At 65.8% G+C, this 14,489-nt stretch overlaps 12 protein-coding genes across 12 annotated transcripts; 4 read left to right on the top strand and 8 right to left on the bottom strand.

Moving 5' to 3' along the window:
• Positions 1 to 30: 30 nt before the first annotated feature.
• MICPUCDRAFT_54327 (uncharacterized protein) lies at positions 31 to 324 on the bottom strand (the record flags this gene model as incomplete). The annotated part of the gene is made up of 1 exon (XM_003064491.1): positions 31 to 324. One exon carries the CDS (start codon positions 322 to 324, stop codon positions 31 to 33), a length of 294 nt encoding a protein of 97 aa, XP_003064537.1.
• A 133-nt stretch (positions 325 to 457) lies between these two features.
• Positions 458 to 928, bottom strand: MICPUCDRAFT_54328 (uncharacterized protein; the record flags this gene model as incomplete). The annotated part of the gene is made up of 1 exon (XM_003064492.1): positions 458 to 928. The coding sequence occupies one exon, from the start codon at positions 926 to 928 to the stop codon at positions 458 to 460; it is 471 nt and encodes a 156-aa protein (XP_003064538.1).
• Positions 929 to 1,061: 133 nt separating this feature from the next.
• On the bottom strand, positions 1,062 to 1,463 carry MICPUCDRAFT_54329 (uncharacterized protein; the record flags this gene model as incomplete). Its single annotated transcript, XM_003064493.1, has 1 exon — positions 1,062 to 1,463. The coding sequence occupies one exon, from the start codon at positions 1,461 to 1,463 to the stop codon at positions 1,062 to 1,064; it is 402 nt and encodes a 133-aa protein (XP_003064539.1).
• A 301-nt stretch (positions 1,464 to 1,764) lies between these two features.
• On the top strand, positions 1,765 to 2,711 carry MICPUCDRAFT_54330 (uncharacterized protein; the record flags this gene model as incomplete). The annotated part of the gene is made up of 3 exons (XM_003064333.1): positions 1,765 to 1,991; positions 2,146 to 2,303; positions 2,488 to 2,711. 3 exons carry the CDS (start codon positions 1,765 to 1,767, stop codon positions 2,709 to 2,711), a joined length of 609 nt encoding a protein of 202 aa, XP_003064379.1.
• A 91-nt stretch (positions 2,712 to 2,802) lies between these two features.
• On the top strand, positions 2,803 to 3,812 carry MICPUCDRAFT_23644 (uncharacterized protein; the record flags this gene model as incomplete). Its single annotated transcript, XM_003064334.1, has 3 exons — positions 2,803 to 2,854; positions 2,962 to 3,096; positions 3,154 to 3,812. Coding segments are annotated over 3 exons (846 nt in total), but the record flags the coding sequence as incomplete, so codon positions are not given.
• A 262-nt stretch (positions 3,813 to 4,074) lies between these two features.
• Positions 4,075 to 4,796, bottom strand: MICPUCDRAFT_54332 (uncharacterized protein; the record flags this gene model as incomplete). Its single annotated transcript, XM_003064494.1, has 2 exons — positions 4,075 to 4,355; positions 4,517 to 4,796. 2 exons carry the CDS (start codon positions 4,794 to 4,796, stop codon positions 4,075 to 4,077), a joined length of 561 nt encoding a protein of 186 aa, XP_003064540.1.
• A 169-nt stretch (positions 4,797 to 4,965) lies between these two features.
• MICPUCDRAFT_54333 (uncharacterized protein) lies at positions 4,966 to 6,374 on the bottom strand (the record flags this gene model as incomplete). The annotated part of the gene is made up of 3 exons (XM_003064495.1): positions 4,966 to 5,244; positions 5,420 to 5,803; positions 5,988 to 6,374. 3 exons carry the CDS (start codon positions 6,372 to 6,374, stop codon positions 4,966 to 4,968), a joined length of 1,050 nt encoding a protein of 349 aa, XP_003064541.1.
• A 221-nt stretch (positions 6,375 to 6,595) lies between these two features.
• Positions 6,596 to 7,199, top strand: MICPUCDRAFT_30350 (uncharacterized protein). Its single transcript, XM_003064335.1, has 2 exons — positions 6,596 to 6,657; positions 6,860 to 7,199. The coding sequence occupies exons 1-2, from the start codon at positions 6,615 to 6,617 to the stop codon at positions 7,183 to 7,185; spliced, it is 369 nt and encodes a 122-aa protein (XP_003064381.1). The 5' UTR covers positions 6,596 to 6,614; the 3' UTR covers positions 7,186 to 7,199.
• A 1,254-nt stretch (positions 7,200 to 8,453) lies between these two features.
• MICPUCDRAFT_10751 (uncharacterized protein) lies at positions 8,454 to 9,245 on the top strand (the record flags this gene model as incomplete). Its single annotated transcript, XM_003064336.1, has 1 exon — positions 8,454 to 9,245. A coding segment is annotated over one exon (792 nt), but the record flags the coding sequence as incomplete, so codon positions are not given.
• Positions 9,246 to 9,757: 512 nt separating this feature from the next.
• On the bottom strand, positions 9,758 to 10,858 carry MICPUCDRAFT_54336 (uncharacterized protein; the record flags this gene model as incomplete). Its single annotated transcript, XM_003064496.1, has 1 exon — positions 9,758 to 10,858. One exon carries the CDS (start codon positions 10,856 to 10,858, stop codon positions 9,758 to 9,760), a length of 1,101 nt encoding a protein of 366 aa, XP_003064542.1.
• A 97-nt stretch (positions 10,859 to 10,955) lies between these two features.
• Positions 10,956 to 13,006, bottom strand: MICPUCDRAFT_54337 (uncharacterized protein; the record flags this gene model as incomplete). Its single annotated transcript, XM_003064497.1, has 2 exons — positions 10,956 to 11,259; positions 11,424 to 13,006. The coding sequence occupies 2 exons, from the start codon at positions 13,004 to 13,006 to the stop codon at positions 10,956 to 10,958; spliced, it is 1,887 nt and encodes a 628-aa protein (XP_003064543.1).
• A 167-nt stretch (positions 13,007 to 13,173) lies between these two features.
• MICPUCDRAFT_54338 (uncharacterized protein) lies at positions 13,174 to 14,445 on the bottom strand (the record flags this gene model as incomplete). The annotated part of the gene is made up of 1 exon (XM_003064498.1): positions 13,174 to 14,445. The coding sequence occupies one exon, from the start codon at positions 14,443 to 14,445 to the stop codon at positions 13,174 to 13,176; it is 1,272 nt and encodes a 423-aa protein (XP_003064544.1).
• Between the last annotated feature and the right edge of the window lie 44 nt (positions 14,446 to 14,489).

Here is a 14,489-nt window from a genome sequence, read left to right on the forward strand (position 1 = left end):
CTGGGTGGAGAGATGCGCCGGGCGAAGTCCTTAAGGAATCGCGTTCACCGCGCCAACGGGGTCGTATGGGGACCAGTGTGAGATAGAACGCACGTGCGAGCCGCCGACCATGGCGTAAAAGTGCGTCACGGCCATGAACAAACCGGTGCGGACCACGTCGTTGAAACCGAAGACGCCCTCGTCTAAGATCCCCCGCTCGCTCGCGCGCAGCGCGTACTGCATGTACCGCACGAAGTAAAACGTCGTCAACGCGAGGCTCGCGAGCCCGAACGTCAGGTTCGATCGCCACGGCAGGCAGAACCGCGCGAAGCAGTTGAAGCCCATGCACTGAGGGTCGTTCCATACGAGCGAACGTCGGGGTGGAGTTGAAAGGCGTCAGTTGAAGTTGAAAGGCGCCGAGGGCGGGGATTGAAAGCGAAGGACCCTGAGCGGAGAGACACGCTGGGAGAGAAAGTCCTTAAGGATCGGCGTTCACCACGCCAACGCGGTCGTATGGGGACCAGTGTGAAGGAGAACGCGCCTGGAACGTCAGTCGTCCCACCTCGATCATCCACGCGGGCGCCAGGCTCGACGGAAACGTCGCCGTCGTCGTCGCGAGCAGCGTGTGAAAGCTCATCACCTCGAAGTGCTTCTCGTAAAACTTGGGCGCGCGGCGCAAGACCCACACCTGCGCGAGCGGCGCGAGCGCGCCCCATATCGCGCCGTAGAAGGAACCGAGTCGTCGGTCCGCCACGGCTTTCGCGTCGAAGTACAACGGCGAGCCCGGCGCGAACGTCGACCGTTTCAGTCTGAGCGCGACGCCCGCGCGCACGAGCTCGCGCGCGCCGCCGACGCGGGCGCCCAAGGCGCTGTCGAAGCTCCCGAGGTCCCTCGAGCTGACGTACATGAAGCGCAGCATGTAGTGACAGATGATGATGTGAATCAGCATCTGAGGGTCGAGGGTCCATACAAAGCGAATGTCGGGGTGGAGTTGAAAGGCGTCAGGTGGAGTTGAAAGGCGTCGAGGTGTGTCGGGATTGAAAGCGGGTGGTGGGCGGAGAGATGCGCCGGATGGAAAGTCCTTAAGGATCGGCGTTCACCACGCGAACGCGGTCGTATGGGAACCAGTGTATAGAACGCGCCGTGACCATGCAAAAGTACTCGGTCGATCGCTCGCAATTGCGTATCGCGCGCGCGATGTACGCCGCCTCGAGCGACTTGTTCGCAAAGACGTGGCGGCTGAACAGCGACGCGCGGATCGGCGGCGCGCGCTCGACGACCGCCCCAGGGGGGCCCACGGTGGTTCCGACGCCGTTCCGGTCGTCGCGGTCGTTAGATCGCACGGACCGACCGAAAAATCGCGCGAGAAGCGTTCCGACGACCGCGACCTCGAGGAGGACGATCGGAACCGCGAGCGCGGCGGCGTCCGGCTCGCCCAGGAGGATCGGGAGCAGGAAGCTCAGGCACGCGCGGAAGCCGTACATGGCGACGAGACGACGGCGACCGCGGTCCCCCGCTCCGCGCAGCGCGCGGGGAATAGAATTGTTGTTCGGGCGTATCTGCACTGATATGTCACGTGTTGACCTCGGGGTGTGTAGATTTTATGCGCGTACAGTACGTGTGTACTGTGTGAGATTTTGGCCAGCGCATAAACCACATCCGTACATAATGATACACGGTTTCGTCGTGTCTCGCCGTGGAAATTTTATTCAACAAGACGAAGAACGACAAGACGACAGTTGAATCGTCGCGCCGGGCGCGCGCATCCGCCGGAGAACGGACGCGATGGCGACGGCGCCGCCGCCGCCGGCGGACCACCCCGCGCCGCCGCCACCCCGCGCCGCCGCGCCCTCCTCCTCCTCGCCGCCGCCTCCTCCTCCTCCCCCGCCCGCGCCGGACCGCCCCCCGGGGCCCCCGTCGTTCGCGCACGCGCGAGATCTCGTCGGGCACGCCAAGGCGGTGAGCGCGGCGCGATTCAGGCGCGTTCTATACACTGGTCCCCATACGACCCCGTTCGCGTGGTGAACGCCGATCCTTAAGGACTTTGCCCGGCGTGTCTCTCCGCCCAGGGTCCCTCGCTTTCGATCCCCGCCCTCGACGCCTTTGAACTCCACCTGACGCCTTTGAACTCCACCCCGACAATCGCTTGTATGGAACGACCCTCAGCCCGCGCGGCGACCGCGTCGCGACCGCGAGCGCGGACAAGACCATCAAGATCTGGTCCGCGCTCGACGGCGCGTGCCTCCTGACGCTCGTCGGGCACGAGAAGGGCTGCAGCGACGTGTGCTGGAGCGCGTGCGGGCGCTACGTCGCGAGCGCCTCAGGTGCGTTCTATACACTGGTCCCCATACGACCGCGTTCGCGTGGTGAACGCCGATCCTTAAGGACTTTGCCCGTCGTCTCTCTCCGCCCACCCCTCGCTTTCAATCCCCGCCCTCGACACCTTTCAACTCCACCTGACGCCTATGAACTCCACCCCGCCATCGCTTTGTATGGAACGACCCTCAGACGACAAGAACGCGCATCTCTGGCGCGTTGACGACGACGACGACGAAGACGACGGCGACGGCGACGGCGACGGCGACGGCGAGGGCGGCGACGCGGCGGCGTCGTCGCGGTGCGTCAGAGTCTTCGCGGGGCACACGTCGCACGTTTTCTGCGTGGACCTGAACAGCCCGAAGTGCAACCTCCTCGCGACGGGCAGCGCGGATGAGACAGTGAGGCTGTGGTAGGGTTTTTCTTTGCTCTCCCCTCGCGTTATGACTTGACAAACTACTCGGGCGTGTGCGTGTCTGATTGTTTTTTTGTGCGGGTGACTCTAACCTTTGGGACGTCGTCCACGGGACGTGCGTCAACGTGTTACCCGCGCACTCGGGTGCGCGCGTGATTCACACTGGTTCCCATACGACCACGTTCGCGTCGTGAACTTAATTCCTTGAGGACTTTGACTGACGCGCCTCCTCGTTTTCCTTCGACCCTCAGACCCGGTGACGGGGGTAAAGTTTTCGCACGACGGCGAGACGCTCGCGACGACGTCGTACGACGGCCTGTGCCGCCTGTGGAGCGTCGCGACCGGGGCGTGCCTGAAGACGCTCACGCTGAGCGTCGGCGTCGGCGGTCGCGGCGTGAGCGGGGACGGGGACGGGGACGGGGGCGGGGACGAAAAAAAAAGAGGCGGGAAAAACCAAAGCCGCGTCGTCCCGGGGACCTTCGCGCGCTGGACGCCGAACGATAAGCACCTGCTCGTGGGGACGCTGGACTCGAAGATTCGGCTGTGGGACGTTCGCAGAGGAAAGCCGGTGCGGACGTACGCGAGCGAGACGCACGTCGGGAGGAAGTACTGCTCCGTCGCGGCGATCGGGGTGGTCGTCGTGGGACGCGGCGGCGAACCGTCGTCGTCGTCGTCGACTTCTTCTTCCCCGGCGGCGTGTTACGTCATCGCCGGGTCCGAGGACGGCGGCGTCAGCGTGTTTGATCTGCAGAGCTCGACGCCGGTCGCGCGGATCGAGCCGCGGTTCGCGCCGAGGGTAGATACTCATACGACGACGAAGAAGCGCGCGCGGGGCGAAGGGACGGAGGACGAGGTTACGGGGGTTGAAGGGACGGAGAACGTCGACCCGATGGACGCGAAGGATGAAACGGTCGATGAGGACGCGTTACGGGAGGATCCGGAGGAGATCAACCCGCGCGGTCACGTCGACGCGGTGATCTGCGTCGACTTCGCCGGGCGCGTCGGCGGCGGCGGCGGCGGCGACGACGCGGGGGGGACCTACGCGTTGGCGACGGCGGCGCTGGAGAAGGACAAGACCGCGAAGCTGTGGCTGTGGCGGTGACGCGGCGGTGACGTGGCGGTGACGTGGCAGTGACGCGACGCCGCGCGATAGTCTTCTCTCTTCTACTACGTCTAGATTCCCCCCCCCCCCCGCGCGCGCGCGCGGCGTGCCTACGACGCCGCGTCGGTTGACGTTCCGTCTTCTCCCGCCGACGCCTCGAGGTCGCTGGAGTTGAAAGGCGTCAGGCGGAGTTGAAAGGCGTCATAGGGTCGGAGATTGAAAGCGAGGGACCCTGGGCGGGGAGAGACGACGGCAAAAGTCCTTAAGGATCGGCGTTCACCACGCGAACGCGGTCGTATGGGGACCGGTGTGATACTAGAACGCACCCCTCGGCCTCCTCGGCCTCCTTCGCCGCCGTCTCGTCGGCCTTCTCCGTCGCCTCTCGCTCTTCGCGGCTCGGCGTCGGCGGCCCGCTCTTCGTCGCGTACACCCCCGATACGATCCCCGGCGCGCGCTCGTAGCTCGCGCGCGTCGCGAACACAAACTCGTTCTGATGCCCGCCCTCGAGCTGAATCTCGATCGTCTCTCGCCGCTTCTCGTCCTCTGAGGGTCGAGGAATTGTCCATACAAAGCGAAGTCGGGGTGGAGTTCAAAGGCGTCAGTCGGAGTTGAAAGGCGTCGAGGGCGGGTATTGAAAGCGAGGGACCCTGGGTGGAGAGATGCGCCGGGCAAAGTCCTTAAGGAATCGCGTTCACCACGCCGACGGGGTCGTATGGGGACCAGTGTGAGATAGAACGCGCCTGAGACGTCGACGGCGCGACAGAGCGCGTCGCACCACTTTTCGAATTTCGGTCGAAGGTGCGACCGCGGCGGACCGCACCATCGGTTCCCTCTCCACTTCCCCTGCGCGCACACCTCGCGCGTCTCGATGACGTGTTCGCTCCCGGCGATCGTCCATCGGTCGTGCGTGTACGTGTGGTTCCACTCGGGGAGGCAGCACGGCTTAAGGACGAGCGTCGCCGCCGTGCGGTGGCAGTTGAACATCTCGATCGCCTGGACGACGACGACGCGGGACGAGACGACGCGATTGGTCAGACGCGTTGACGTGGAAGAATGAGAGATGACGTGGCGCGGTGTGATTGGATTGGATTGGATTGGACGAGCGAGCGGTCGGCGGAGAGAGACGACGGCGAAAGTCCTTAAGGATCGGCGTTCACCACGCCGACGCGGTCGTATGGGAACCAGTGTGAGATAGAACCTTGAGAGATAACGTCCCGCAGAGGTGGACCCCCAACACGACGAACGGGCCGTCGCGCTTCGCGAACAGGTGCCTCTCCATCTGCCGCAGCTGCGACGCCTGCTTGATGTCGATCTTCCGCGTGGTGATCTCGATCGGGTACGACGGCGTCCAGTCGACCGTCGCCGCCGCGTCCTCTTCGTCGTTCGCGTTCGCGTTCGCGTCGGCGGCGTCGGCGTTTGCGTTTGGGCCGTTCTATACAAGCGAATGTCGGGGTGGAGTTGAAAGGCGTCAGTTGGCGTTGAAAGGCGCCGAGGGCGGGGATTGAAAGCGAGGGACCCTGGGCGGAGAGAGACGCCGGGCAAAGTCCTTAAGGATCGGCGTTCACCACGCCGACGCGGTCGTATGGGAACCAGTGTATAGAACGCACCTTTTTCTTCCCGCCGCGATCGCGACGACGATCACCGCCGAGCTCCGACGCCCTCACGCCTTCGACGCCTCTGATGTGGTCCCAGTTGATCTGCGACGCGGTCGGCCTCGCCGCCGTCCACATCGGCCACTGCTTGTCCACGAGCTCGATCGCTTTCACTTTGCTCGGGTCTAGCATCTCGCTCAGAAACATCCCGAGGTAGCCGAACCCGCTGCACAGGTCGACGATCGTCGCGCGGTCGTCCACGACTTCCCCGCGTCTCACCGCGTCCGCGTCCACGCTCGGCATCGCGCTCGTCACGTCCATCGCGTGCTGAATCGCGGGCGCGCACTCGTTGAGCTCCTTCGCGACGCGACCGGAGCCGACCACGCGCGACCACGCGCTCTTAGGGTCGTTCCATACGAGCGAATGTCGGGGTGGAGTTGAAAGGCGTCAGTCGGAGTTGAAAGGCGTCGCGGGCGGGGATTGAAACCGTGGGGTGGGCGGAGAGATGCGCCGGCGAAAGTCCTTAAGGATCGGCGTCCACCTCGCGAACGGGGTCGTATGGGGACTAGTGTATAGAACGCACCTTAGGGAACTCGTCGCGCCATCGCGCGAGGATCACGAGCGCGTCATCGAGGATGTGGGGGTAGTTGCGCGCGATCTGAAGACCGCGGAGCTCCGTCTCGAGCCACGCGATCGTGTCCTCCCACTCCGGCGACGTCTTCGCGGCGGTCGATCCTCCGCGCGACGACGACGACGACGCGGCCTCTCTCGGGCCGCCGGCGACGAACGGCGCGTCGTCGTCGTTCGCGTCGACGTCGTCGCCGTCGCCGTCGCCGCACTTTTTCTTCCGCCACGCGTCGTCGTGCCTCTCGCGCGCGCGCCGCCCGCTCCCGCGCTTGTGCTTCCCGACGTCGCTTCGCTTCGAGGTCGTCGTCGCGACGTCGACGACGTCCTTCTCGCGCGGCGTCATCGGGTCTGTCCGAGGCTAACAAGGAGAACGGCGGCGATGAGAAAAGTTCATCGGTCGGTTGAAAGAGGGCACGATCAAATATTGAAACCGAGGGGTGGGTGAAAAACTTTCATTCATCGCAGTGCCTCGCGAACGCCGTGCCGTAGTGTGTCATCATCCAGCTCCGTCGTCCAGCTCAGCGATAAGGATGCGCCGCGTCGCCCGCTCGCACACCCCCCCGCGCGCTCGCACGTCGTCACGATGTCTCACGCGGCGATCACGTCCTCCACGTCCGCGTTCGTCGGTGCGTCCTCCGCGCGATCGCGTCGCGCGCGCCGCGTCGGTCCCCCGCGCCGCGCGCTCGCCCGCGCGGGATCTCCACCCAGCCGACCGCTCCCCCTCCACGTTTTTCCTCTTCCGATCTATCGTCGCGTCGTTCGATCGATCGATCGATCGTCCCGCTCACCCCCCGTCCATCCCTCCTCCTCCTCCTCATCCTCCCGCAGGCCAAAGCGTCCGCGTCGCGACGCCCGCGCGCGCGCTCAGACCGCGCGCCGCCGCATCGCTCGCGACCCCGTGCGTCGCGAAGCTCGAGAAGGGCGACAAGGTCAAGGTGACGTCGAGCGTGACCGTGTATCACGTGTTGGGAATGAAAGGCGCGGCGGTGGACCTGAACGGGATGGAGGGCGAGGTGCACTCGCGCGCGGACGACCTGGACGGCGTGTACATCAGCGCGAACTTGGAGGTGAAGATTCAGTTCCCGATCCCGGGCAACGACAAGGGGAAGATGTTCATCGCGCACATGAAAGAGGACGAGGTGGAAAAGGTGTGACGATGATGATTTAGGTGCGTTCTATCTCACACTAGTTCCCATACGACCGCGTCGGCGTGGTGAACGCCGATCCTTAAGGACTTTTCCCGGCGCATCTCTCCGCCCAGGGTCCCTCGCTTTCAATCCCCGCCTTCGACGCCTTTCAACTTCAACTGACGCCTTTCAACTCCGCCCCGACTTTCGCCTGTATAGAACGGCCCTGAATGACGATGGATGCGGTTTGGCGTGGTGTTTTTTCGGCGCACAGCTGTGACGCGCGCGGCGGGCGAGGGTAGAGAGAGGAAGAGGAGCGCGCGCGAGGGCGACGCGTCGTTCGCGCGCGATGGGCCGAGACTTCCGCGCGCGTGTAATGGAGATGGATTTTTTTTTCTTCGATCGCTCGCTCGACCGTCGAGAGGCGTCGCCGGCGGCGGCGTCTCCGTCTCGCCCCCCGCGGAAGGCCCGCACGCGCGGTCGGTCATCAGACGATATGAACTCAACTCGGCGTTTTTCTCGACTTGACTCCTCGCGCTCGTCGACCACGTCGCGCGCCACTCGCGTCCTCGCGCGGACCGATCGTCGCACGAAGGCTCGAGCACCGCATCGCTCTCGCACACCGTCATGGCCGCCACCACGGCCGCGCCTCGCGCGATGGTCGCCGCGCGCGTCGTCCGCGCGCGCGCGTCCGGCGCGTCCTCGCGCGCCGTCGCCTCCTCCGCGCGATCTTCTGTGCCGACGGCGGCGACGCGAAACGCGCCGCGCGCGTCGCCGGCGGCGCGAATCGCGCCGCGGTCGCGCGCGGCGCCTCGCGCCGCGCTCCTGGGCGACCAAGAGGTGCGCGAGGAGCCACCTATTCGCGTCGTTCGCACCGCGCGTCTCTCCCTCCGCGATGCCGCGCGACGTCCGCGCCTCGATGCGATCGCCGCGGACAGATATTATTTTGGCGGCAAAAAGAGCGCGCGGCGAGATTCGAGCGATGAAGCGATCGATCGTCCGCCGCGCGAACGAATCGCGATCGCGGCTCGCGCGCCGTGAACCGTCGACGCCTTTGAACTCCACCCCTCGACGAACCCTAAACCCTAACCCGCCAACCTACACCGCCGCAGGACAAAGACCTGTGGGACGAGCTCGAGCAAGAAGCGATCGCGCTCGCGGGCAACGACGAGCGGCTGTGGCAAAAGGTGCAGGCGCTGCCCGGGAAAAACAACGCGCAGCCCAAGGCGATTCCCACGAAGCAACAACAGGAGCTCGAGGAAGACCTCTTCGGCGCCAGCGCGGAGTTCGCCGCGAAGTCGCTGCAGATACAAAAGGCGGACTTCACGGTGAACAGCATCATCGACAAGATCAATCGCAACAAGGTGAACCTGCGGCCGTCGTATCAGAGGGAATACGTGTGGACGGTTCGCACCGCTTCCAAGCTCGTGGAGTCGCTCATGCTCAACATCCCGATCCCGACGATGTTCTTCCACGAGGTCGACGGCGGGTGCCTCGAGGTCGTGGACGGGAAGCAGCGGCTGACGTCCGTGTGGAGCTTCATCCAGGGCGAGTTCCCGGACGGCACTAAGTTCAAGCTGAAGGGGCTGGAAGTGTTCGACGAGCTCAACGGCAAGACGTTCGAAGACCTCCCGGAGGAACTCAAAGAACGCATCCTCGACCACCCGCTCAACGTGCACACCATCTCGCGGCAGTCGCAGCCGGACTTTGTTTTCGAAGTGTTCGAGCGTCTCAACATGGGCGCGACGCAGCTCAACGAGCAAGAGCTCCGGAACTGCATCTACCAAGGGTTGTACACGGATCTCCTCTGCGAGCTCGCGGAGGACGAGCACCTGCTGTCGTGCTACCGGTCGAACCAGCCGCACTTGCGCATGAAGGACCGCGAGCTCATCCTGCGCTTCTTCGCGATGCAGCGCACGACCCCGAGCGGGTTCAGCTCGCCGATCAAGTCGTGGCTGAACGAGGAGATCCGCGAGAACAAGGACATGACGCCGCAGGAGGCGAAGGAGATGGCGGCGACGTTTCGCGGCGCGATCAAGATCGCGTGGGAGGTGTTCGGGGAGTGCGCGTTTCGACCGGTGGCGCCGGTGAAGAAGGGCAAGGGCCCGAGCGAGGCCGACGTGAGCGGGATCTTCTACCGCGACTTTTTCGAGAACGGCGAGATCAACGTCGCGCTGTGGGACACGGTGATGTACGCGTTCGCCGGGCGGAGCGAGAAGGAGGTGTTGCCGCGCCGAGAAAAGGTGCTCGCTGCGTTTATCAAGCTCGCGGGGTCGCCGACGTTCAAGCGGCTGCTCGTGTCGCAGCCCAAGGCGGTGGAGGCGAGGGCGGAGGCGTGGGGGACGATCGTCGACAGCATCTGCGGCGAGAGGGCATCTGGCGCGAAAGCGGCCGCCGCGAAAGGGGGGAAGAAGTCGAGAGGGTGAGACGAACGAACGAGTTCTGCGAGTTCTGCGAGTTCTGTCGATCGCGTCGTTCGTTTCTTCACCTGAATGATGACAGGAAGAGTACGTTGTAAAACAAACCAACCGGCGTCGTTATCATCATCGCGTCGCCTCGACGCCTCCCCTCGCGCTGCATGCAGCGCGCCTCGCCTTCATCACTCCTCGCCGGCTCCGACGGCGACGCGCGCGACGTTCCGCAAGTGCCCCAGCTTCAGCTTCGGCGCGCGCGTCTTCGCCGTCTCCACGTCCGCGTCGCTCATCCCCGCGAGCTCCCCGACCGTCGTCACCCCCAACGACGCCAACGCCGCCACCGACGCCGCGCCGACGCCGCGCAACCCCCCAGGGAGCGCGTCCCCCGGATCGCGTCTCGGCTGCCGCGCGGCCGCCGCGCGCCCGCCCTCGCTCGCGGCTCGAAGCGACGCGGAGGGACGCGAGGCGAGCGCCGCGTCGTTCGCGGAGCCCGGCGCGCTGACGCGGACGCGGCGGCGTCGGACGGGGGACGTCGACGCGTCGACGTCGACGCGCGTCACCGTCGCGGAGGTGCCCTTGTTGTTGTTCTGCGGCGGAAGCGGCGGCGCGAGTCGTCGTCGCGCCGGGCGCGGCGGGAGCGGCTGCACGATCCCTCGAGGCGCCGCGCGCGCGTTCGACCGCCGCGTCGCCGCGAGCGACGCGGGCTTGTCGTTGTTCGCCGCGCCGGAGTTCCGCGAGAGACGCGGCCGCGGCGCGCGCTCGCGAACGGGCTCGCGTCGCCACGCGGACGCGTCGCCGCGTCCGGATCCGGATCCGGATCCGCGCGCCTCCATGTTCATCCCGTACGGCGCGACGTCCGCGTTCGCGGCGGCTGCGGCGCCCCGCCCCGGTCGCCACGTCCCGGGCATAGAATCTCTCGCGATGCGCGCCTCGCGCGTTCGCTGGATCTCGTCCGCGGTCTCTCTGTACGTCGACGCTCGCGAGGAAGCGCCGCCGCCCGCGCGAGGCATGTCGGGCTCGCCCAGCCTCCGCGTCGTCACCTGGAAGTCCCCCCCCACCGCGCCGTCGCCTTCGCCGTCGCCGTCGCCGAAGTCCAACCCGGAGACGAGGTCGTCGAAGTCGACGCTGCTTCGCGACGGTCCGTCGCGCGAACCGACGAATTCGTCGTCGTCGTCGTCTTCGCCGCCGCCGTGCTCGTTCTTCTCGCCCTCCGTTCGCTTCGTGAGCATCACCCCGCCCGGGACCTGCGCAGGGTGGAGTTCATAGGCGTCAGGGGTGGAGTTCATAGGCGTCAGAAGCGGAGTTGAAAGGCGTCGCGGTCGGGCGTTGAACGCGAGGGATGGGCGGAGAGATGCGCGGGCGAAAGTCCTTAAGGATCGGCGTTCACCACGCCAACGCGGTCGTATGGAGATCAGTGTGAGATAGAACCTGCGACGCGTCCTTGACGGACAGACCAGCCTCGTCGTAGAGTAAGCCGGCCATGTACTCGCACTGGTCCGACTGCTTCGATTCGTACTTCGACGGCCAGTCGTACCACGGCACGGAGACGACCTGGAACGGCGGCGAGGAGGGAGGGAGGGAGGGAGCGGCGGCGCGCTTCGTCAGTCGGCGGCGGGAAGAGCGTTCGTTCGTTTTTGAAGACACCGCGAGGAAGGAACCGAGAAAGAATCGCTCAGCCTTAGATGTTCTGTTTTTGAAAGCTTCACGCGCGCTCGCGGTAAGCGAGGTCGCAATTAGCCTCGGATGAGTTGGCATCACCGCGACGACGAGACGAGCGGCTCCGGTCCGGTCCGGTCCGGTCGCGAAAAGAGAGAAAAGAGAGAAAAGAGAGAAAAGAGAGAAGAAAAAAACGAAAAACGAGAGCGCACCGTCCACCCTTTGCTCTGCATGAGCGCCGCCCTCAGCAAGTCCGCGCCCATCCGCTCGCGTCGCTTGTTCGCGAAGAAGTGCGACGGTCCGTCCACCTCGATCGCCACCTTCCTCCCCCTCAGCGCGATGTCCACGCTGAACAGTCCGTCCGACGTCAAGAATTCGATCTCGTGCGGTATCCCCATCCTCGTCAGCGTCTCGCTCACGTCTCTGTGAATCGCGCTGATGGTGAGGTTGCCCGCGCTCACCTCCATCCACGCCCTCTCGCACGAGCGCAGCATCTCCCCGGACAGCAGCTCGCCGTCGTGATTGGAGAACTGCTTCAGCGCGAGGTGCGACTGGAACAGCTGCACGCGATCGATCTTCGAAAAGTCCTCGTCTCGCGTCTTCGAGATTCTCTCCGCGTAGAGCCGAAGCAGCGCCGGCGGCGGATATTTCGCGCCGTCGAGCACCACCCACGCCCACACCGTGTTCGCGACGCCCTGCGGCGCGTAGACGGATATGAAGTCCGCGCATCGCCGCGCGAGCGCGTCCAGGAGCTGCGCGCCCGGGTTGTGGTTCAGGTTGGCGTACGTGAAGAGGACGTTGGAGACGCCTTGGTCGTTGAAGTCGCCGAGCGTCGACGAGACGACGGCGTCGAACGCGGCGAAGAACTCCTCGCTGGGCTTGTATTTCAGCACCCCGAACGCCCATATCAGGTTCGACAGCGAGTTCGACGCGGGCGTGACCGACCCGGGCTCGCCCACGTCCGCGCTGCGGAAGGCTCGCGCGCAGAGATCTTCGACGCGATCCATCGTCGCGCGGCCGGGGAGATGTTCAAACTGCGCGAACGAGTACATCATGTTGGCCAGCGTCTGGACGTGCAGGTCCTCGTCCGTCAGCGTCAGCATGCGCTCGCCGACGACGGCGAGGCACTCGGGACCCGGGTACGTCTTGAGCACGTGGAACGCCCAGAGGATGTTCGCGAGCTCGGTGACGATGTAGGTGTGGCCGCTTCGCTTCCACGCTTCGCGCATCTTATCCATGAGCTCGTCCCCCGGGTGGTGGCCGTTGCACGCGAACCCCCAGATCGTGTTCGTCATCCCTTGCGGCGTGAACGTGTGAAACTTATCGCACGACACGCTCGCGAGCGCGTCCATGAGTCGCGGGGACAGCGTCACGACGTCAGGCGCGTTCCCCGCGGCCCACAGCGTGTTGGCGACGCTCTGCGACGAAAACGTGTCGGGGTCCGACGCGATGGATCGACACATCGCGTCGTCCAGCGCGACCATCACCTCCCTGGGCAACCCCCCCGAGAGCCCCGAGAGGTTCATGGACGCGATCGCCCAGACGATGTTCGAGAGCTCCATCGACTTGAACCCGCTCGCGAGCCGAACGATGCCGTCGCCGAACCTCGAGACGGTGTCCGGCCGCAGCTCTAGCCCTTTGTTCTTGTTCAACGACGCGAACCCCCAGATGCAGTTCGAGACGCCCTGCGGGATGAACTCGTCCATCTTGACGCGCACGAGCTCCTCCAGACGTGCGAGCATCGCCATCGGGAGGTACTCGTCGCCGTCCATGTGCATCGTCGCGAGCGCCCACACGCTGTTGGAGACGTTCTGAGGGTCGAGGAATTGTCCATACAAAGCGACGTCGGGGTGGAGTTCATAGGCGTCAGTCGGAGTTGAAAGGCGTCGAGGGCGGGTATTGAAAGCGAGGGGTGATGGGCGGAGAGATGCGCCGGGAAAAGTCCTTAAGAAACGACGTTCACCACGCGGACGGGGTCGTATGGGAACCAGTGTGAGATAGAACGCGCCTGACACTGCCACGCGCTCGACTCGAAGTCTTGCATGATCTGCAGCAACGTCGGCAACATCTCCGGCGCGTGCGGCGACTCCGTGAGGCTCTGCAGCGTGCATCCGCAGTTCGCGAGCCCCCACAGGATGCTCGAGCACTCTCTGACGCCGAAGATCCCGTGCCCGCTCTCGAGCGGCGGCGGGTTCTCGCGATGCAGCCTCAACTCCGACGCGAGCGCGATCTGAAGCTTCACGAACCGCGCGTCTCGCGCGAGCGGGACGTACGCGGTCGCCCCCGGCCCGGTCGTCGCCGCGCCCCTCTTCTCTAGGTATCGTCGCTGCTTCGCGTTAGGCCGGTTCGCCTTGTTCAGGCGTCCGAGCCGGTGAAACACCGTGCTGTAGTTGATCGGGGTGAACGCCGGCGCGCGAAGGTCCCCGACGTTCTCGTCGATCAGATTGAGGACGTCGTCGATCGTCTCCGCGGCGAGTATCTTGACGTTGGCGACTTTGCTCGTCTCGATGCGCTTCCGACCCGCCGCGCTCGGCGGCGGGAGTTTAGGGTTTTGATCTCTCCGTCCGCCGGACCCCGCGCCCGCCCCGGCGCCGCCGCCGGCTCCGGCTCTGGAGCCGGCTCCGCCGCGGCCGCCGCCGCCGCCGCGGCCGCGGTCGAGCTGTCTCCCGCCGCGCCAGTAATCCCCCTGCCCGCCGTCGCGGTCCGCGCCGCCGCGAACTCTCCCCCCCCCCCCGCCGCCGCCGCCGCGCTGCTGCCGCCGCTCCCTCTTGCGCTTGAAGTACCGCTCCTGCTCGTACTCCCTGATCTCCTCCGCCGTGCAGTTCTTCCTCTGCAGCTTTCGTCCGTCCACGAGCTTGATCCACCTCTCCGCGTCCTCGGTCTTCTCCGCCTTCCGTCGCGCGCCGTAGCCGCCGGCGGCGTCTTCTCCTCCTCCTCCCGCGGCGTTATCGTCGGGCGCGGCGGCGGCGGCGGCGGCGCGGACGGCCACGGCCCAACGCGCGACGCGATGCGCGCCGGACGATTCGTCGTCGCGACGATGGCGTCGACGAAGACGCGACGAGAGCGCCGGGGAGATCACGACGCGGAGGCGCGCGGCGACGACGCCGAAGCGCGCGAGGCGCGACGACGACGCGCGCGTCGAGGCGCAGCATCGCGGCGCGATCGCGCGCGGCGTCGTCGCCGAGGGCGACGCGGCCGTCGGCGGCGGCGTCGTCATCATCGTCGTCGTCGCGATTATATTTTTATCGACGCCGCCCCTCG

The sequence above is a fragment of the Micromonas pusilla genome (genome assembly GCF_000151265.4).
Source record: "Micromonas pusilla CCMP1545 genomic scaffold MICPUCscaffold_17, whole genome shotgun sequence".
Classification (NCBI taxonomy): Eukaryota; Viridiplantae; Chlorophyta; class Mamiellophyceae; order Mamiellales; family Mamiellaceae; genus Micromonas; species Micromonas pusilla.